This window comes from Enoplosus armatus, chromosome 14, assembly GCF_043641665.1.
Source record: "Enoplosus armatus isolate fEnoArm2 chromosome 14, fEnoArm2.hap1, whole genome shotgun sequence".
NCBI classification, from domain to species: domain Eukaryota; kingdom Metazoa; phylum Chordata; class Actinopteri; order Centrarchiformes; family Enoplosidae; genus Enoplosus; species Enoplosus armatus.
Genome location: NC_092193.1, coordinates 15,662,325 through 15,685,876, shown reverse-complemented (window position 1 = coordinate 15,685,876; position 23,552 = coordinate 15,662,325). Strand labels below are relative to the sequence as shown.

The 23,552-nt window shown below is 40.1% G+C and overlaps 1 protein-coding gene across 1 annotated transcript in view; it reads right to left on the bottom strand.

The window, feature by feature from the left end:
* clstn2a (calsyntenin 2a) overlaps positions 1-23,552 on the bottom strand; it is a 136,610-nt gene that overhangs the window by 11,876 nt on the left and 101,182 nt on the right. The window contains exons 6-10 of the mRNA XM_070919089.1: positions 21,729-21,878; positions 18,649-18,834; positions 17,461-17,718; positions 15,785-15,906; positions 2,459-2,621 (exon numbers count right to left, since the gene is read on the bottom strand). Coding sequence (XP_070775190.1) covers positions 2,459-2,621; positions 15,785-15,906; positions 17,461-17,718; positions 18,649-18,834; positions 21,729-21,878 — 879 coding nt within the window. The remainder of the gene's footprint in view (positions 1-2,458; positions 2,622-15,784; positions 15,907-17,460; positions 17,719-18,648; positions 18,835-21,728; positions 21,879-23,552) is intronic.

Genomic DNA, 23,552 nt, shown 5'->3' with positions numbered 1-23,552 from the left:
CTGACAAATGCGTTGTTGACAGGTTTTCATCATGTCTTTGTGATTCAACGACTAAGTGCGAACTGATATTTTTGGATTGCCTGTGTCTAGACGTGCGTATGGGTTTTTATAGATTCACAAAAGAGAGAAATGAATAAAAGGACGGAAGAAGAGGTAGAGGACACGTCACAAACACATTAACATATTGGAGCGTTAACAACGATGATCTGTTGCAAGTAAGCAATCCGTGGTAATTCGCATTGAATAGCTCCTTATTAAATTAAAATGTTATTTTGATTTGATGCAACATGAAAAAAATCCCACTGTAGTTCAAAGTAAGCAAATCTGTATTAGTATACTATCTAAAACTGGTATGCCAGTTTGATTTCAGACATCAATGCTGCAAAATATTGCACATTTCCACTCTTTGGGCTGATGCTGTAAAAATAAGTGGAAATGAAAACTGTTTTGTTTCTGTCTAATTCTTTGGCTAAAGGCTGTACAGCTAAAATAATGCTAAAAAAAGCAGCACACTGTGCTTCTACTTTAGCTGCAAATTATTTAAAACTTACTGATGATATATGTTGACTGATGCCTTTCATTATCAACATGTAATCCCCAAGGCTCTTGATGCCTTCTCGGTGCTTCGTTAGTTGCTGTGAGGGTTGCTTTGAAAATTCACACCCACTTTCCAGTTGCACATGAAATGAGGTGACAAACACACATCTCCCCTCCAAACAATCAAGAACTGCTTGTTGCTACAGAATTGAACTGCTTAAAAACAAAAACAAACAACAGCCAAACCATTTTCTTGTTAACCTTGTATGGCGACAACACATGCCTTCTTTTTTTGCTTGCAGGGCACTGAAAGTACAGTCTGAATGCCTTTGATTCCACATGTCTCATCATTATGTTGTTGATTGTGGGGAAAAAGGGGATGGAGAAATGAGAGGCTGAAAGGCAATCTTGCTCGCTAATGGCCTGCAAAGTTATCAGTTGCGGCTTAGTGAAGCTTAAAGCGGCTTCATTGGGATGTAATAGCTGGCAAAGTTGTCCTCCATTCACTCTAGCTAATCCTTCCTTCAGGGCTTTCTCTCACAATCAGAGATTCATGGAAAGAGGCAGAAAGAGAGGGCTGTACGAAGCAAGGAAGAAAATGATGACGACAAAAAGAAAATTGCAATCAGCCGCAGGATGAAAAGAAATTTAAACGGCAACCAAAATGCCATCAGGATTGAAGCTTTGGATGATGCTGGCGAGTGTGATGTGCGTGATTTAGGGAAGCCGCAGAAGGGATCACAACTGCCTCATTTTGTCCTCCTGTAAAGCACTTTGGTATAATTATTCAAGTCATAAACATGGCAGCAGGGTAGCTCTTATTCATTCCAGTTTGATCGCTACCCGCTCTCATTCCCTGCCGCTGGAACTGACGCGCAGAATTTCCTGTTTGATGCCCATTTGGTTAGTGCCTCTCCATTTCAAAGAAAAAATACTTGCAGCCTCGGGGCATAAATCTTAATCTCTTTATTTATCTTAACAGTAAGACTCCTGCTTTCTCTCTCTGTTTTTGCTTCAAATGTAATTGTCAACATCTTTTGGCTGCCGTACCTCATTGGTAACAGAGTTTCTCTATGTTTTCCATATGTTGCAATTCTTTTCCAGGTTGTTGACCTTTGCATATTGGGAAAAAATTACATTATATTTCGTGACACTTTATGCATTAATGTATCTGTTCTCAGTTCTGTTTCTGTGCCAAGTAATTATTTTCCATGTGGAGTATTGCAGTTTTTCTGATCGAAATACTCACACAGGTCTAAATACACAGATAAAGGGAGCAAATTAGGCCCTCTGGAAAAAAAGTTGATTTATTACCTTGATGTGTGCGTGTATATATATACAGCACATATGGGTGACAAATTAAAGAAAAAAAACAACACAAAGTGTCTTAAGCCACCAGGACAGCATCAATGCTCTTTGGCATTGATTCTCCAAGTTTCTGGAATATAGAGATATTCCCTCATTTTTATCCCTTTGTTTATTTGGTTTCACAATAAGCATTTACAATACTAAATCAGTTTAACTATCAATATGAAGTCTGAAGTCATAAACCAATTATGTAACAGAGTAAACTATAGTGCTCTCAAATGAAGTGATAAAGATGATGTTTCGCCTGTACTGATGTGGCTCCTTTTTTAAAAAAATAGGCCAATAAATAACTGATTTCCTCATTTCATGTGGAGCAAATAAACACCATAACCTCAAGATGAAGGCTGCTGCATATAAAACAACTGTCAGATTATAGTACAGCTGTAAACAATCCCAGAAACACAATGTAATAGCAGTTGCGTCCCATTCTGGTCCGATTTCAGCTTCTTTAATGCCATGGACACATTTCTGCATTACTCTCCAGCTACTGTAAATTTTAAGACACACACACACACACACACACACACACACACACCCACACACATGCACTGACCTTGCCAGCAGGCGCCCACAGTCAGCTGCGTATCAATCTTTGAGGTGTGAATCGGCCAGTCATCCGTCACCAGGTAGGGTTCATAGGTCACACCATCAACAAATAGTGTCACTGCAGGAAATTCCACATTGATCACATAATAGTGCCATTCCTTGTCACATATCTGTAAAGGGGAAAGAGAGATTATCATGTTATTAAGCTTCTGCTTTGTGTCCACTTATTATGCATTCAAATAAGAAAATATTCCTGGTTTGCACATACACGAAAATAGGGCAGCTTTAAAAATACATTATTCCAACAACTACATTTCTTTTTTGGGGGTCTTATTTAGGTTAGGAGCATTTTTCCGTGGAGGATTATGTTTACATGGATGCCGTTATGAAGATGATAGTGTTTACTCCAATCACGCAGCCGAAACCGAAGGCGCATCCTTGAAGGTCCCCTGTCTTTCTACCTTCAATGACAGAGATGCAACAAATTCCTCGTCTCTGGATCATTTGTTCCCCGTCGTCAGATAGTTAATGAGGTTTCTGTCTAATGAGCAGTTCATTAAAGGCACACGATGAGTGACAAACACGGCTGTGAAGGACCCCCGAGTTTCTTTGATTATTTGGAGAACTTGAGAGGATACATCCTGTTCTCTCTCTTTCTCACTTCCTCTCTACCCACCACAGCACACACAGACTTTCCCTCTTCCTGGGCCACAGCAATATCTTAAAATGTATTTGCTACTTTGCTTAGAACTAACAATTATTTTCATTATACATTAATCTGCTGATTATTTGCTTGATTGATCAATTAATTGTTTTATCTATAAATGTATCTTTACATTTTAGAAGAATGCCCATTACAACTTCCTCGAGCCCAAGATAATGATGGATGTTTTGTCCCAACAAAAGTCCAAAACCCAAAGATATTCAGTTTAATATCAAGTATGACAAAAAGCAGGAAATCCCCACATTTGAGAAGTTAATATTCTGACTAATCGATTCATTGACTAATTGTTTCAGCTCTACATGGCTTTAACTCTCAAATCATTGACTGCAGTGAGTGAAGCAGAATTGAGCAAGAGCTTGATATTTGAATTCAAGTCCATCAGTCCAGTGGGTGTTAATAAAACAAGAATACAGAAACTGTGGTTCAGTGATCTGCTCTCTCAGCTCACAGTGAACCTGACCTGGCTGCCTGGGGGCTTCCTGTGTGGAGTTTACTTTGCATAATGTGTCACTCTGCGTTCACTTCATATGGGATAAAAGGTGAAGATGTGAATGATTCCCACGCCTCGAGATGGTCAACAACACAGTTGGTTGTGCAAGGTTTTAAAATACTGTGCTTTAAGAACATAGCACTCTATAAGTAAGTCTTATCTTGTATTATCTGTTTGCCCTCTCAAGAACGTCCATATTATTTTTATTATTAAAAAGATTAGTTGTAATTAAGACCTGGATGTTGTCATTAATTGTTGTTAAATGAAATGAATGAAAAAAGTTGTTAAATAGCCAAATGAACTGGTAATTATGGTAACTTTGATATGACAAGAATGTAGCATTTGCCCTGTGATGACACGTGACCTGCCCAAGATGAACCTTGCTCGTCTCCAGTCCACTGACACCCTGAACAGGATTAACAGATAAAGAAAACGGATGAACGTAAGACGGAAACTATTACACTCCAAGCACCCAAGGTAGACTGTTAAGACAGAAGTGCTGCTTTCACCTATTTTACAGGCTCAACAGATGGATGACACATACAACACTGCATGGGGTCCTGAAAGCCACAACACATCTGTGCCACAGTGGCTGTTATCTGAACCATGGGGAGATGTGCAAATGTTATCAATTTAAACCACTCAAACTGCAAGTGTTCTTTCAGTTTTGAAAGTCTTTAGCCACTCAAGTCAGTGAACTGATTTATAAGTCCTCACGTTACTGTTCCTCCTCTTATGGCGTCTGTTTTCCTGTAATCAGTCTGGTGTGAAGGATTCGGTTGAATTAACAGTAAACAATATATTTGCACTTAAGAGGAGAATATCTGCTAATTTGAGATGCACAGAGAGGAACAGCAGGAAAGGATACAACATTCAGATAGATTTTCATTTTGTTAGATTTCTTTCTAAGGCTCAGTGGCCACACACACACACACACAAACATTGGTAGTTGTACAAGCTGTGATATAAAGTAATGGGGTTGAGACCTGTGTTGGAGCAACGAGTAATCTCCAGGGACGTTCGATTTAGAGTCTAACCCTTCACGAGTGTGAAGAGACAGAAAATCCCACGGGATTTCCCAGACACCCCTCCCACACTGTTTCACATCTTTCAGCAGATATCGGGCTGACTATGCCTGGTTACTATGCTTTTCTATGGATTATATGACCACCAGCAGATCTAAACCTCACAATTGGCGCTTTGGTGCTCAGCAAAACTACCTTTTGAATAATAAAGTCACAATCTTTTGCTACAGATTTGGGTCAACTTAAAGAGGAATAGTTTGAATATTGAGAGCAAACAGAACTTCTTTTCAATTTCAAACTCCAAAAATCAGGGGATCATCAAAATCATTAGGATTCATCCTCTGGGAACATGAATGTCTGAACAAATAGCAATTCATCCAATAGTTGAGATATTTCAGTCTGGTAACGTGGTAGATGGACTGACAGACTGTCATTGCTATCCAAAGAGCCACGCAGCTAGCATGGATACAAAAGCCTTTAGGGGACGCCGTGGTAGGTAGACTACGTACCATTGAGTCCTTACTGCAGCGTTCAGGGTTGATTCCAGACAGGCCCTTTGCTGCATGTCATCCCCCCTCTCTCCTGACTTTCCTGTCTCTCTCTCTCTCTGCAGCAGTCTCTATCCAATAAATTTAAAATGCCCAAAAGTTTTTTTGGGGGGAATTGGCAAAAATAACCATATAGCTCCACCTCCAGAAAAACTACAAGAAACATTTTCAGACAGCATGGAAATATGACAGCAACAAACTGAGTTACATTATTTCTCTCACACAGGGAGACTGATTGTTTCTCCCCTCATCTCTTATCTTGTGCTCTCCCATTCTTCCTCTCCGTCTGTGTCTTTGAGTGTAATAACTGATGACTGATGCTGGACTGAATGGCAGAAATAGAGGGCACAAACAAATAATGTCCTCTATGTCTGCATGTATGAAAATCCTTACCATGAAATTTCAGTACTCTCGTAATCAGACTTTATTGTATCAAAATTAAAGCATAGAGGGATCGCTCAATGTCAAGCTGACAGGCACTGACGGCCAGACAATGAATAGAAATACTATGCATATTTTTATTGAAGACACAGTAATGTGTAAATAAGATAACTTTGTTGGTAGATCAACTTCACTGAGTGGCTTGTAGTGCAATCATTTATGTGCACACACACTGTATGTGACTACTGTAATTACGACAGGTTAAAGCCCTGAATCCAATCCAGCACACTGTTTATGTTGCGGACTCTCTAAACTTGAGAAACACACACATCATTAGTAGATACCTTCAGCTGCGCTCTCTCAGTTACTGAGGCATGTTTGTATACACATAGCTTGTCTGAAGGCACATTAGTCAGTGGAAGCTTGAAAGTACTTCTCCTCTGCAGCAGTATAACAAGACAATGAATGCTGAAAGGCTGTAATGAGCTGGTCCCCAAGCAGGTTGCAGGTCTGCTCAGGATGAGCAGAATCGCCAGAGGAGGCCCACAATGAGAACCAGCAGCAGAGGCAGAGAGATGCTGAGGCCATGTTCCTGCCTATGTAGATGCATTTTAAAATACATACCCTTGCTCCATTTTGGACTCCCATTAAAATGAAATTGCTGTTTTGCTGCCAAAAACAGAATATTTTGAAAAGTACTTTCCGGGGTGGGGGGGGGGGGGGGGGGGGGGGGGGGAGAGGACAGAGTACACTCCCTCTTCCAAAGTTGACTATTTCTGAATAACTGAGGGAGACAGTAATCATCATGACAAACTCTAAGTTAAACATGGCCCATTTGGAGAGAATTTGGAAAATGGCAACAAAATTTCCTCTAATGAAAATGTTTTTATCTTACTTCTTTTTATCATTCAGAATGCTACAGTACGGTGAAGATTTGCACCCTAATGGAGCAGAAGTTCAGCTAGCTACAAACTACTCTTGACAGAATGAACAGGAACTTTTCCGACAATGCCAAAAGGATTACTGAAATGAAATGCCTTATTTCAGTAGGTGAGTAACATACGGTCTCCCTGGGGGGAGCAGGATCACTGAACGTAGTCAAAACTTCAATTGAACAAGCTGAGGACAGCAAAAACAGAAGATGCTGAGAAACACACTGTACGAGAAACTGGACATAAAGAAAGTACAGAGGAAAGGTGAGCAGGTTTTTCAAATCCTGGTTTCTTGAGACCAAGCAAGGTCATTTTAAGATTGGTTCACAGAACACACTTTTTTATGTGTTGCACCCTTTTGAATTCATATACACTATTACTTGCACAGAGAATGTGAGGATGTGTGACTGTGTGATCTAATGTGACGAGTACATTAACCATGTCATCAAACATCAGACATTTCTGTCACGACTTAAGAAAGACAATGTCAGATGACCTTTCTTCAAGAAATCCGCCTTTCTGACTCAAAGCATATTAACACCCATGACACGCCCACACAGGTGCTTTCAATTATTTAGCCTGGTTAGACCTCCTCTCAGGACAGTGGGCAGGTACAGAAGGTGCATCATTGACCTCAGACCTCAGCAGATTGATGTCTGCCGTGAAAAAGGTTTATTCTTTTTAGTACACATTGTTTGGTGAAACCATGTAAGTATTTACACAATTTCTTCCGTCTTTACCTTGGATAAAACAATAACTGTAGGCCATTCTCCAGATTCTCCAAATTTACCCCCAGACCTTGTTACATTGCTCTCTTCCTACATACGTCTCTGAGGTGGCTTTGTGTTTCTAAACCTGATATTGGCACGTCACCTCCACTCAAGACGAAAATAGAAGAATATACAATCTCCTTCTTCAGGTATTCTCTAAGACGGATTACTTCCTTGTTTTCACAACTGTGTTGGACAGGATCAAGGATTGTACAACTGGTATCCAAACTTTCTGATCATTCCTCTACTGTAACCAGCTCCTGTCCTTATAAAGATTCAGCTTGCAGATGCTGGCAACTAAACCCTACCTCACTGAGCCAGAATCCCTTTGTTGAGTATATAACCATGCAATAGCAGTGTTTTATTGCTAAGAATAAAACCACCAGAGATAAGCCCGTCTATCTTGTGGAAATCTGCCACTGCATATTTACGAGAGGCTGTTACATCTTATACATCGGTACGAAAGAAGGAAGATATTAGGAGCCAACTGGAAATAGAAAATACTATAAAGTCTGGAGAGTGAATTTAGGTTGTCACCCAAAGGATCTCTGGCTAAACAATTAGACGTCGCCTGCTCTGCGTTAGACCAACTACTAATAAAGAGAGCAGAGTCCCAAACATAGGTTATAGGATTGAGGTAATAAACCCGATTGGCTTATTGTGCATCTTGCTAGGGGGGACACCAAACATAACCCCTTACTCACAGACAGCAATGGGGCATTTTAAATCTGCTGACATAAACAGAATAATGAGGACATGCTGCTGGCTGCTTTAATTGGGTCAAGTTTATTTTGATGTATTGGAGAGGTTTTGGGATTGGAGGAGACTTCTTTATATGGATACAAACTATATATAATGGTGTTCAGATCTGCTTTATGTGACGAACGGCACCCGACAGGATTCCTCGTTAAGACCACCGAGATTGGCTTTGGCTTTAGAACCACGAGCCAAGACTATTCAGCTTTTTGCTGACGTGAAGGCTATAATGACTGGCATAATGATTGGTAATGATTCGTGCATGCATTTGCATTGTATGCTGACAACATTATTTTGCTGTTGTTCTCTACATACATACAAACAAACATATTGATTGCTTACTTTCTTACTTTCTGTGTATTTAGCATTCGTTAGAGAATTTCAGGACATCTGAAGCTTTGCCTTCAGGCACCACTACCCTCCTCTCCTCCTCTTCTAATCCGTCCTGTTCCATGCCCCTTTGTCTGAACTACTTTCTTCTGTTTACCTCTCCTGCTTTCCCCACCTCCACCTCATCACTCCTTTCTAACTTGCGCCTCTCCTCTCTTTCCCTTTTCATCTCCTTTGTTGTTATTCACATTCCTCTGCTCTCCTCTCTTTTGCCTGTTGTGGCACTGCATTATTGATGCCAGTCTATTATGTGTCAGTGCGGTAGTAGGGAATGACAAGGATAGTGAAAGAAAGAAAGAAAGAAAGAAAGACAGAAAGAAAGAAAGAAAGACAGAAAAGAACAAATGCGGACCATGCAACACTCTCAGCTGTAAGAAATAATGTCCCAATGAAAAAAATAAAAGATTACCAAGTTTCAAACTAGTTGAAAAGAAAAACATAGTTATTTAAAGATTGCATCAAGGTTTACTTTCAGAAGTTTTACCAGAGTTGTGATGATAAAGGGAAGCTATCTGCGAGATCCGATTCATGTCAGTGACACAACTGAAAAAGCTAAACAAAAAAAGATGTGAGGCATAAGATTAAACAAGAATGCAAAACATGTCTGCCACTTCAAGTCAAAGGTCTGCTTTGAAATGATGCTGCAGGATTTTTGAAAAAATCTTTGTCTCGTCTGTAATCTCACCGGCTCTCACGTGGTTAATGCAGCGATATAATATCAGTGAATTATTGAAGTTGTACCTTTAGGGTCAGCGTGAAAAGCCTTTTTTGCCTAAAGGGAGGAGTTAGAGAAGGAGAATAGAAAAGCAATGAGACATAGTTCAAGATGGAGTGAGAGAAAATAGAGAGATAGAAGAAACAAGCTGTCAATACATTAGTATGCTGACTGAATGCTTATGTAGTGCTTCTAGTGCACTCAGCATGCCTGCTGAGTGGTCTACAAGTAGCAGATAGTGGCTTTAAGTACCCCGCCTCTTACACATACACACTCACTCACACACACACACACACACACACACACACACACACACACACACACACAGTCACTACTGCTATCCCTCACACTCTAGTCTCAGCAAACACACACATACACTGCAAAGACATGTACATGTAGTGAGATGCAGCCGCTCTACACACTGTAGGAGTAATACAGGAAGTGCCTAAAGGAGACAAAGTACAGCTGAGTTCTCAAATGAGTTCATTTGAAATATAGAAGCCATAAATAAAGTAAACACACACACACACACTGAAAATGTACACGCTAGAGGCAAAGCTCCATATCCTCTCTGCTCTCAGTCTTTTTCTGTTTTGCTCGTAAAGAGAAGCGAAGAAATGTATTTCATCATTGCCAGCTTGTCCTCTGTTATACTAAAGTGAGCCGCGTACTGAGTCCTTGTGTGGGATCACTTGCAAAATTACAGTGATTCACAGCAAATAATATTAATTCGGAAAAGCGAACAAGGCCAGAGAACATGTAATGCTGAAGAAATGATGGATATGTGCGAGTCTTTCCTACAACACAAGCACTTCAAGGATAGTTTTTTAAAAAACCCACCTGGCTATTACAAGATTACTTTACACTTATTTCACCTGTGTGATGACCAAACATGTCCGACTCTCATACTTTTTGCTGTAATCTTTACACTCTAATGTGCAGGGCCATACTGCTAACTGCATTCTGAACACCATAAGCATTGTTGTGCGAATGTGCAAATAACTTTAAACTGAAGTGAAGCATTTATCATGTCTCTCATGTTTGAGATGGAGCTAAAACCCTCTGAATAGGCACTTTAATCTCTCCCGGTATCTACAACAAACAGGCAGAGAGGTGATACACTCACACTCACACTCACACACACACACACACACACACCACCATCCAATGAATCTCCTCAGAAACCAAGGGGACGCTTCTAATCAACACAGGACAGAGAACAAGCCATGGCACAGCAAGCATGGTAATAGCAGGCAGATAAGGCAGATAATTGTAGATGTTGTGTAGACAAGCAATGAGGGAAATTTTGTACTACCTCAACGCTCACCCACGATAATCCAACTCAGACATAAATGATAAATAGCAGGGGGTCTGCAGCTAATTCCAGCAGTGTAATTGGTGAAATTGGAGAGTCTATCTGTGATTCAACACACGTGAACTGCCGCCACGTCAATTGTACAGTTATCTTGGATTGATGTAAAACAGCTGCCCACACAAATAAATCTTTGGCCCTTGACTTATCTTTTTGCTTAGCTGAGAGTCTCAATGCTCACCCTCCTGCTAACATAGATTTTTTTTCCTACTCTATCTGTAAGGACCCTGCTGTGAGTAAATAACACCTCATTTGTAAGGATTTAGATCAATTCCACATCACACACACTTGTTCTTTATCTCGCTAAGCTGGACAAACTCAGAAAGCGGTTCAAACATGAACTGTAGGTATAGTAAGTATAAAAAGGCCCACACAGGGAGAAATCTCCTCTTCTTCATCCACTTCCTTTTGTTTTGTGACATTGTCATTTTTCTTTTTCTCCTTCTGCCCTCTGCTTTGTGTGACTTGGTTGCGTATGTTTGACGCATTTCTACCTTCTTTGGTTTACACATGATTTGTATAGGACTTATTGACTGTGAGTGAATATCTTTAGAACAGCTGGATTGAACTGATAGGCTCTCTGGACTCAGTGAGAGTGAATAATGTGCATTGAGAGGGGTGATCCATCCTCTAGTCCATTACCTTGGCTGAAAAAGAGGAAGGAAAATAGGCACCCTGTGTGTGTGTGTGTGTGTGTGTGTGTGTGTGTGTGTGTGTGTGTGTGTGTGTGTGTGTGTGTGTGTGTGTGTGCGCATGGTTGTGTTCACATATACACTCACAAATAAGTCAGTGCTTGTAGATGTGTAAAGGCTTCTGTCAGATGTGACATTCCTTCAGTGTGTTCGATCGACATGGAAAATGGAAGCTTCTCTCTCTCTCTCTCTCGCTTTGCCAGTTTCCTTTCATCCCACTCTGCCCCTCCTCTCTTGGAGTGAGAATTGCAAAATCAATAGAGCTAAATGGAGTTGCCGCGGAAGCCATTGAGTGTCCTTTCTAAGTGCTGGAGGAACAAGGACGTAAGAAGCAGCTGTGACACCCCCTAGTCACCTCTTCTCCTTCTTTCCTCAATCCACCACACTCCTTTTTCAACAGCCTCTACTACTCTCTGAGCTTGTCCTCGTTATTCACCATAAGGCACTGCAGCAGCTTCTTAGATTAGATTAGTTATCATTAGAAATACTGAGCAAGATATCATTAATATGTAATTCAAATAGTAAGTAATACAATGAATAACAAAGTAAAAAAGTAAGCAATGTGTGGAAATAAGGTACAGTATATCACGGAGGTTAGATACGACACTCTCACTTTTATTTTCTAGGCTTCGTTATGTAGTTGAATAATAATTATTACCCAACTGTTTTATTATTTTATTACTTAGGTTTTTATTACATATAAAAAATATTAGATTGCAGTATGATCTGGCACTGTGTATCTGAAATGCTGCTTGAGTCTGTTGAGCTACAATAAGTTTTTAAATCTAAATTATATAAATTCATTAAAATGAGGTAATTAAATTCAAATTCATTCTCTTTATTGTTATGGGGAAATAAAACTCCAACATAATTAAAAACAAGGTAAAAACATAGGCCAAGATGCATACATGTAATCAAAACTCAACAGACCTTTTTCGCAGCTGACATTTTGGCTGTGTCCGAAAGTACTCCCTGACTACTATACAGTATAGTACACCATATTTACTGTCCGCCATTTCATTTGAGTGTCGAAATATTTAGTGTGAAATGTATCCACTATACAGTGCCATCACAAATTCCCACAATGGAACAAACAGTAGTAGCAGTCCATGGCACTACCAATCCCTCACTGCAATGTCACCTCTCAGTGATGCTAACTATAGAGTGAACTATTGAGGCAACATGCACAATACCAGGAAGTGGAACTGGGTGATCTATATGGAATACAGCCCTAATTAATGTTATTAATTACACCTGTGTTTTTCATGTCAAAATGTCTGCAGAGAAAATGGCTCTTTACGACAAATATTTGTAATATAATATTTTATGTCCACTGCTTATAACATGTTTGCAGCAACAGGTTTTTTATTATTATACTTAATTGCCCATTTAATAGTCATTTTGTTGACAATGGATTTTATGAATTACAATTGAGAAACCATAGTTGGTTCATTGTCAGTCACAGATTTAAGATAAAACAATCATTAAAAAAATGCATGTGCCTGCATTTTCACTCAAGCTATAAAATCCACTAAACCTTCTGGCATCTGCAAAAGAAATCCAAATAGAATATTGTATTTGTAGAAGGCTGCAGCTGTTTTCAAAGTCACTGTGCTCACTACTCTTTGGCATAAAAATACTGTGCTGCTTTAGGGCACACATTAGGTTTTGATGTCAGCTCTTCAGATTCAAAGAGCAGTGGTTTCTTTCTAGATTCACCATTTTGCACCGAGATTCAACAATAACACAGACCTAAATCGATTATAAATAAAAAGAGTTAGAGACACCAGATTCTTCTTTGGCAGAAGCCATTAGTCAATAATGCAATCCAGCCGCAAGACATGTTTTCTTAACTATAGAAATTCACACAAAGATTGTTTGAACCCGTTTTTTCACTAATGTACTGCTCTTTCTACCTGCATGCAGAGATGTTGGAAGTAGAGGTGTTATCGACAGCTTCCCTTTTCTTTTAAATAAAGAATTGGTGCTTAAATTTGTCTGACTTTAATTTCTGTTTTTCATATTTCCTTACAACATTAAGAATATGTGCTTTCACAGCCTGGTGAGGCGATTGTCAGAAATGATAAGCCCGTCTTCTTATGTGTACATTTATGCAATCTGACGTAGTCTCGTAGACGTAATACACAGAGCAATTTTTGCAGGTTAGATCTTTTAATGCATGCACACATTGACCTGGTCAGCTAACAAGTGGGGTCAAATTTGGCTAGCTGTTCAAGGCAATGTCACAAAAGAGGGTGTTTGGTTTCCTCCCTCTGAACCAGCTAAGCGCCTGAGAGTGAGAGAGAGAGAGAGAGAGAGAGAGAGACAGACAGACAGACAGACAGAAACGACAGCTGACAAGTTGACATATGCACCTCCCAGATTAGTGCCAGTAGGCCGACAGCAACAGGGGCAGCCCCACTCGGTAGTACTACTACTCTTCCTCCCCCTGCCTCCTGAGGCTACTCAAAAGGGCTCATTAATAGCTCAGTCTAATCAGCACTGCTGTGTTGGACAGCGCTGTCCAGGGTGGGGCACCACAAAAAAAGTGATAACTGTGTGAGGGGTGAAGTGGTCTATGTGCGATATTTACAGCACCCCCTCAAAGAGAGTAGTGCCAACACTCCTGCCTGCATGTAAAAACTGGTTAAGTGCATGGTCATGAATAATTTAAAAAAATCCAGGAAATTACTACCATAAGCAGACAAACAGCAGGTAAAGCCAAGGCAATAACACTAGACTGCACTGTACATCCTAGATCAATGAAATAGCAGTTTATGAGAACATTATGAGTTTTTTTGGACTACTATGACGTCATTTATCTCGTTAACCCCCGCCATTTCAGACCAGTTTCCATTTATATTTAATGAGAGTCTCTCCACAAGTGATTTGTACTGGTGAGTAACTCATCACATATTCTCTTTGACTGCACTGCATGCCAACTCCATGTTCAAACTAAAGGAGCAAATGGGATCTCCGCCATCTATGTACTGTACATGTGTGTGGGAGAGAATGAGAAAGAGAGAGAATAAGGGGAAAGATAAAAAAAGACGGAGAGAGAAGGAGAAGAAGTGAGACTGAGATAGAAGTGAGTCTTGAGGTTGTTTGCTAAGAAAACTCAGCAGTCTGCTACTTGGCTGCCCTTCTCTTTGTCACATCTACCTCTGTGGGCCTCGGGAGAAAAGAACATTGGACTGAGAAAAACATTTCAATCTACCTTTGACCCAGAACAAACAGCCACCTGGCTGGAAGGTACACACCAGCACCAGCAGAGATAGTGCCAAGAAAACACGCTGGAATGTTTGCATGCACACAAGAAATGAAAGCCTGTGTAATATTCCATGCACACCTGCAGGTAAAAATCCAAAATAAAAAGTTGTCATCCGAGTAGACGCACATGCTGATGCATGGCCACACCGCCGTGAGCGCACTCACATGGAAAGACCCAAACACAAATCTCTTATAATCTGCTTAGTGAGCAAAAACTCATGAGATCCTGCTGTAATTATGAAGCATTTTCTAATCATTTCAGCATGAGGTGGCTATATGCTGTGTCCCAAGGGTGAACAATTAGATTAAGATTTACATCAACCGTCCATTATTAGTGAGCTGGGGAGAGTCTGTGGAAAGGGGGAGATTCCCGTACAAGAGAGTTCATTGGCTTATCATGAAAATCATTTTGGCTCCAGGGATTTTATTTTCTTTTTACAGCAGGATTTTCTCTGCTCAGTGAGTGCCTGCTGAGCTAGAGTGACTAGACGCCCCTCAGCCGGATGATTCTCATTCAAGCGTCCGCCTCACTGAGGTGCCCTTGAGAAAGACCTTTAATCCTGCCGGTCTGACCCTGCATTGTAATGTCTTTAAGGGAAGGGGTTAAAACAGATGTCACTTTGTGGACTAACACTTTACATTTTTATCACTATATTTAGCTAAAATACCTGCGTTATGTGCATAATGTAATTCAAGGGTTATTTACAGTACTATGATGTATATCTGCAAGATAATTCCAGTCGAAAAAGCACTGTGCAACATTCAGTGAGAAGATATATCTGGTTATATGCATCTTTCTAGCTGAAGCAACTTCATATTGTGCAACGTTTTCCTTTCAAAGGCTTTCTGCAGGACTGAAACAGTAAGCTTTGTGCAAATTAGTTTAACAACTCCAGAGAAGCATGACAGATAATAGAGATCTGCTGCCATTTCAGCCATTACCCATAACTAAACAGACTTTCCACTTTGGGTCTATGCTCCTGTGTGTGTGTGTGTGTGTGTGTGTGTGTGTGTTCGCAGTACAACGTATCTCCTGTAGTGTGCAGAGAAAAGTGATGGAGAGCCTCCAGTAATTAGAATGGGGAGCCTCTCCCTTCACTACACAAATGGTGATAGCCCTTCACCTGCTGTAGAAAATCACCCTGAATCTATGCTCGCACTCAAATAGGACACAGACAAGCTCACACACATGTACACACACACACACACACACACACACAAACACACACACACACACACACACACACACACACACACACACTCCTCACCTGCTCCAGTTTCCAGTGGAACTCGGCGGGTCTGAAAGTGTCGACCTGAGTGAAATCTCTTCTGAGGAGGAACACCAGGCGGCAGTTGTGAACATACAGAGAGTAATGATGGCGGTTCATTTCTGCAACAGGAAGACATGCATGGTCACACAAAGACACAACCACATGCACACAGTTAAACATAATTCTACATAATACAGTGTATCAATCAACAAGATTATGCCCCCTGCTTTGAGGACAATAGGCTATTGCACCTGCTCCTTAAGTTTTCTTATGGAGGCTACTTGAAACTCTTCTCAGCTAGCGGTTCTCCACATCAAAACACAGCTGTCAGTGTGACAGAGAGGGTCCAGTGAGAGTGGTCACAGAGTGCATGCTGCCGGTATGTCAACTTTTTGATTATCGATTGGTGTCCGTATGCGATGGCAATGAAAGGCGAGTCCCACATGCTCAGCCTTTATAATACACTAAAATAAGCTTGATGTGGGATGAGGTGTGCAACACATTCTCTTGTAAATACCACACAACTCCACAGTGATGAGATAGTGCTTGCCTCTCAAAGAATATTTTTTTGGTGTTAAAATGGCTGAAAGGGAAACAGATGTTTTTCACTCCATATTTAATAGTGCAAATCAAAACATGATGAAGCCATATTTTATGTAAGAGTATTTGATTACTTATGATGACAAGGCTCACAGGGAGTTCATTCAGCAATTTCTAAGCAAAAAAAAGGCAATCCCATTGAATGTTTTACTCTTTTACTATCAAAACTACCACTTGTTGTCTTTTCATATCATTGTATTGTGTCCAAATTCTCATATCAGGATATCAGGGTTCGCAATTTTCATGTCTAAATTAATGATAACATGCTGAGTTAATATAGAATGTTTTTCAGGTAAAATACTAAAACATCATTTGACTTAGTGGGATAAATGTGAGAACATGTGATCAGGAACAATTTGGTAATTATACTGACATGTTGCTGTTGAGATAATACTGTGATAACTATCATGATAGTTTTTTTCTTGACCTTATAGTATCACCCACCCTAAATGTCACCTAGTTTAGCCAGAGGAATGATGGGATACACTACATTGGCGTTTTTCCACACAGTTTTGCTGATCTGGACCTCATGCAGAGCCTTCTGGTACCATTCACATCCTTAAGCAAAAAGTTGCAAATGGGAAAAGGGGGTTTATAAGATTCTGACGCTCTAACACCAACTACTCTGCAGTTTTTGCATTACGGGATCAGACTACACATTTCCTAAGCTAATAAGCCATCTGTGAGACCATTGTGAGAGCGTGCAATGTGCAGATGGCTTGCTTAATTACACAGTTCAGGCAGCTCAGTTCAGACATGCAGTGGGGGAAAAGTGTAGAGTTTCAAAGTTCATTTGCCATTGTGGGCTTCAGTCTTGGCTTAATTATCATGTTATTTTAAAAGGATTTTTGATCAAGTTATGTTCATAGTATATTCCTAATGCGGAGGACACTAGGGAATCAAAGTGTAAAAGGGCTGTAAGATGTATGCTGCTACAATGTAGGAAAATTAAAGGTCAAATGTAAACTCAATGACAACTCTTTGTTCAAGTTTGTTAAATATTCCCTCTCTGACATGTTAGATGGTGTAAATGTACTTCTTAACAGTGAGCATGTGTGAAATTGTTTCCTCACCGGTTTTGTCAGAGTTACACAGTAAAGTCTCCTTCTCAGCTCTGAGTCCTGGACTGGGCCCGTGTTTCATCCATGTTGCTATGGTGAACTGGTCTGTCAGGTTTTGGGGCACCACGTGGTCTGGAACATTAGCAGCCTGACGCCCGTCGAACCTGTAGATGAGGTCGCTGTCTCGGCCACTGTCAGTCAGCAGAGACGCCGTCCAGTTTGTGGAGGGGCTGGGGGCAGGAAGGAGGTCGGTGCTGCCCGATGCTGCACCTGGATATGCCAATCAGAAGATGCGACGCTGTCAGGACGACTGCACAGACCATCAACCTGGAGAGACACTGCGTCTCCAGAACTTTCTTTTTTTTCTCTGTGATTTCTCTGAGTACCAGGCGTCAGCATACATTGATTCATGACCAAATGTTGTTTGTGCATCAAAAAAATATAACTCATTGAATGTTTAGAAATGGTTAATATATTTGTTGTAATCTGATGTTACTTGCCGTGGTTGCTGAATCTGCTTACATGAAACTTGTATTATATTTCGATTGCCAACATGTACAATGTACTCAATTCAAAATAGATTTGTGTGGGCTCTAAACACAAAATAATGTCAGTTCGAAGACATGTTTTGAAAGCAAATCATTCACAAGACACAGTATAAGTCTTTTTTAGAGAAGTTTAAATAATGATGAAAGTGTTAAAAAGCAAGCAAATGTTGAAATGATCATTATGCACATCACAAAATCCTTTTATTTTTTTTCTCAAAAATGAATTAGCTCCAATTTCTCAACAGGAATATTCTCTTTGTCTGATTTACATGTACTGTATACTGTATATTGCAGTGCAAAGCCATGTTCAGGGGTATTAATGGGAAGCAATAATGAACACGTCACAGTTTGGAATAGCGTTTGGAGATTCAATTTATAAAAATAATTTCAAAGTCGTCCCCAGGATTATAATGGCACGGAAATTGGCATATTAATAGTCTGCAGAGGCTAAGATGTCAAGAGGTAATTTCTTCTCTGAATTAAAATTTTCCTTGTCTCTCATTATTATTACTACCCTTTGCTCTTTCAAAGTCCTCTACTCTTAAATAGCACCTCACTATTTCAACAAGGCATTTCATTCCATCGTTTTTCCCCCCACTCCTCGCTTCTTCTTGAACTACTTTTTCCTCTCTTTGTCTTTCTCTCTACTCACCACAGAGTTTTTGCAGAGACTTCTCAGAGTATGTTTCGCGGTCGCAGCCCTTCCCGATGTGATTGGTCTGCAGCTCTACCATCGCCTTCACGCCAGACAGGGGACCTCCACACGTTTCCAAGTGCATCTTGGGAAACAGCTGCTTGCTTCCGGTCCCTGGCTCATAGTCCACCCGCTTGTTCCAACCTTTGGGGTCAAAATTTGTTTAGTAGTTTGTATAGAGTAGAATAAGAAGTTAAATTAGACACGTCAGTGGTGCCACCTGTTGCAATTACATGGTGTCAAATAGAAAGAAATTGTCAAAAAAGTCAATTGCTTTTTGTAGTTTTTTTAATTAAATCATTTTTCACATCACATAAGCAATAAACTATACATTATGTCATTGTAACTGTGTGTGAAATGACACCTGACACTCTTGTCTCTGCTAATCTTGTTGTCTTTTCCTCTAAATTTAAAGCATTATTAGACCAGTCCAAATAATGTTTTATGTTTTACTGTAGGTGGTTTCAAAATGAGCATGTGGGTCTTCAAAGAATGACAGGCAACCACACAGGATGGCAACTTTGGAGCTTGGAGTTTTCTCAGTGAAATCCTGCCCTGTGTCAAGTAAAAAGGAGACTGAAAGGGCCCAGTAACATGACAGGTGTGGTAGAGAAGGGTGCTGCCCTCCTTATAACGGTCAGTCCTGTGGCCAGGTGTTATATTTTCATTACCCAGGTGTTATATCTATCCTCAGGGTACGAGAATCCCTGAATTGCTATGGTGAAAGGGATTCACAAGCATGATTGTGGACAGGAATGTGTGTGTGCCTATGTGTGTGTGTAGGTGGACACCTGGCAGCTCCTGCCAAGCCTCCAGAATATGATATCAAGTCTCCAGAGGCAAACATTCACAAAGAGAGAAACAGACTGTGAGGTAGGTAGGCGAGGAGGAGTGAGAGGTGAGGTGGAGCAAGACGTATTTAGCCTCTATTTATGCCAGAGGGCCCCTCTTCTTCAGGAACACTGCTGACCTTTAGACACAGACGACACATAAAGTTACGTGTACAAAAGACGTGATGTTTGAATGCATCATTGCATTATATTTTATTAATGGATTTAAGCTACTACGGGTTAATTGTTTTCCAATAGGAGTATGAAGTATGTCGTCTTTTATGAGCCAAGTTGCAAAGAATCATGCAACATTGATGAGGATGTTAGCAAAGGTGTTCTTTGCGATTCAAATACAGCGAGTCGATAACACTGTGTGCCAATCTGGATCTGACTGTATTTTGTATATTTTTTCCCCTATGAACAACTGGTATTTTGTTGTCAGTGGTTTTATGTTCTATAAATCAGTATATTTTGGATGAAAAAGAACACATGCCCCTTCTATTCTTAAATTCTTCCTTTCTTTATGCCTACCGTGATAAAATCAATGGCCCCTCTGAGCTCTGCTGTACATGAAGATGACATTTACATAAATTCTAATGCCATTTCAGACCACTTTCTCAACACTGAACTGGCTCTTTCTCTCCCTGCACCTCCACCCCCATGATGTGCACTGACATTTCCCTCAGTGAGTGTCTTTATATCCTGAACAACTGCCATTCACGTCATTTTCAGTATGTGCTCTCTTTGCACTAATAGATCTTGTTTGTAATATTAGGCTTGGTGACGTGGTTTTTCCTACTTAATTATCCTCTCTTAACGTTGCACAAAATGATGCTAAAATGCCATGAGACATGCAGCGGGATATCCAGAATGTGAGTATCTTTAGAGCAGCTGAAAAACATCCATTAAACTATCATATACATGTATACCATGGCCATGGAAAATAAATGTTGTTCCAATCAACAGTCTGATGTACTCTAAACCAAAGATACTCACTGGTTTATCTAAAAATGGATGCAACGGATGCAACAACTTAGGTGAATGTCCTGGTGAGAGTGTCTAAGTGTTTAGACATATGAAAATAATGAATGAGGAGGAGGTGAAATCAATTATCTTAATACATTATCACAACCAAATGTATTATGTAATGCTGCTTTCTAATTCCAAGCCACACCGTATCTCCTTTTTACATTTTGAAGCAATACTTAGGGCAGTATTCACAGGTCAGAGTTAATCACATATACCAACTCTATAGGAGGCTTTTATATACCCTCCACATGGGGAGCCCCTGTAGCTCCCCATGTGAACGCCACCCATTAACCACAACGTCTGGCCGGAAACCTTTGTTGCATCTCTCTCACCTTTCTTTCTTGACATCTCTCCACTGTCATTAACAAAGGCTTAAAATGCCCAAAAATGACTTTAGAAAATGATAGACCCTAGAAACTGGCAAACTGGTTCATGAATAGACAAGAGTTGTTTTGTATCATCTTTGGCTCAGTTTGTCTGGGAACTTTATAAGAATATGATGGGAATGAATGAAACTGTTAAGGGGATCTGGTGACGGATTTAAAGACAGCACGACTCACTCTGATGTTTAAGAAACGTGTATGTACATGTATCCTGGTCAGCTGATTTATCTCCATCCAGATCTGTGATTTTTTTTAAAGGAAAAACCATCATCTCTCTCCTTTACTGTAACTTCCTCTTTCCTCCCTTGAGTTGCCTTTTCATTCGGTCTCTTTCTTTATGTCTTTCTTCCTCCCTTTCCCCTTTCTCTTCTGATCTCTCTCTGTCTTCCTCTTTCATTCCTGTGTGAGCTTGACTCCGGAGATGCTGTCAGTGCTGACAGGTGAAGCAGCAGGGGAGACGGGCTGGCTCGAATGCCAAGCTGCTAGCATGTTAAAGGAGAAAAAAAACACACACTCCAGTCAACTTTCTCTCTGGAGGTTTTTGTCAGGTCTTCTGATTTCCTCGAGAGACGTTCTAAAATGAGACAGAATTCTCTCAAGGGAAAGGGTATGCTCAGAAACTGCACTGAATCGTCTGCTTCAATTTTGATGGTATTGCTTTACATTTAAGTACGTTTAAACAATATGTCAGTGCACTTTAGACCAGCATAGTACCAGAGTACATTTCTGTCGATTATGGCAAGGTAAATTAAAGCGTTTTGAAAGTATTTAGAGTGGCTGTTTCTTTATCTCTGACCTTGCCATCCAGGTTTGCAGACAGGCTTGACATCAATATGCACAGCGACATCCTCCTTTGCCCTCTTCTGACCACAGTCAAAGGCCGTCACCATAATCTTGTAGCTCTGCTGCTTGTCATAGCTCAGCCGCTCTGTGTTTCTGATGTTACCTAAAGGAAACAAAAACAAGAGGAAAAATCATTATGATTATTCATTGATGGAGAAACATAACGCTATTTGACAATAATGAAGCAAGAAACACTTTCCGCTGAGTAATAATTGAAACTGACTTTGCATTAAAGAAGCAGCTCCTTGAAAACAAAAATAACTCTATGTACTCAGTGAAGCCTTTTACTGAAAATTCAAGGTCCAGTAAACTTATATTGCATTTGAATATCTAAGCCACTCTGTAAACAGTCGATGTAAAATTGCAATGATGGATTATCTTCACCTGTCACCAGGGTAACAGCGTTAGAACAGTGTGAGATAGAGGAGAGGCACCAGGTCTGTGGATTTCACAAACGTGTCTTGGGTACAGCCTCTAGACACGGTTATATACTGAGGTTACTATTGCCCAACTTTCTATATTCTTCATTTTATGAAACTAATTGTTATTTTCTTATGAAGACACTGTTACAATGAATTGAGTCAATATGAGCAATATCGAGCATAATAACGGTTACATTCCTCATTAATGAGGAAAAACTCATAAATGCAGAAAGTAAACGGCTTGAAGAGAAGAATGCTTGATGTTTGTATGTGACCAAAACACTGTGTTAACACTGTGCAAAGCTTTATTTGCTACCTAGTAGAGTCCTGGTTTTAGTGGACTAGTTGTACAACAGTTACATACTTCCTGTTGTATATTTTTGTTGTGTTTACAGACAGGTAGAATCTGGTTTCCTGATCACAGATAATGTGAAAGCCAAAACTTTTGTCAGTGAGATCCGAAAGGAATGGTGTTGTTTTTCTCCAGAGAGCTGATTAGTTAGTTTGTAGGCTGTTTACATATTTATATTTAAAATATGAACTTGCTAGAGCACGTTAGCTGAGACCAGTTGAACCCAAAGTTTAAAGATACGGTACAGTGACCCACTAATCCTGCTACATGGGAACAGCCCCAGGTGGAGTGAGGTCTACTCAGCTGTGGCCAACCGGCTTATGGTTGGATATTTGTCAAAAGTAGACGACACACACAAACAGACAGAGAGAGAGAGAGAGAGAGACTGTAGTGTATTTCATTGATGACTGGACATTTTATAAATTGGACGCCTTAGACTCAACCCTATTCAAGCATATTTTAGTATTAAGCTGCAACTGTTTGCAGTTTTTAAAGACAAAAGTTTGCAGAAACTGATTCATTAACAACTTTTATAGTATTAGTATAGTAGTGCAATATTTTGTATTTTTCTCATCAGTGTGTACTTTGCCGTACTTGTCTACTGTGTATTTTATGGGGGTAAAAGTTGATGGAAGATGAGTTCATATAAAGGATAATTGCAGGCTGTGTTTTATGTTGTTTTAAAAGACTGAGGTCTGGCCAGAGATGTGTGGGTTTTAAGTGTTTACAGTTCTGGAAAAATTTCAGTATGATTATAGTAAATATCTATAAGCAGTTGTGAAAACTGTAAAAGTGTGTAGATCCACATGTTTTGAAGAAGCCAGCAAGCTTCCAAGGCTAAATTAACTCACTAGGGATTACACCCCAGGAATCCTGATGCAACAGTCCTACAGTAAGCTTTACAGACTGAGCTGAACGTTAACAATACAGCAGTGAGGTTGCTGTACATCTCGAGGAACATCAAAGAAGATGATTAAAAACATTATATTTATGTGAGACTTTA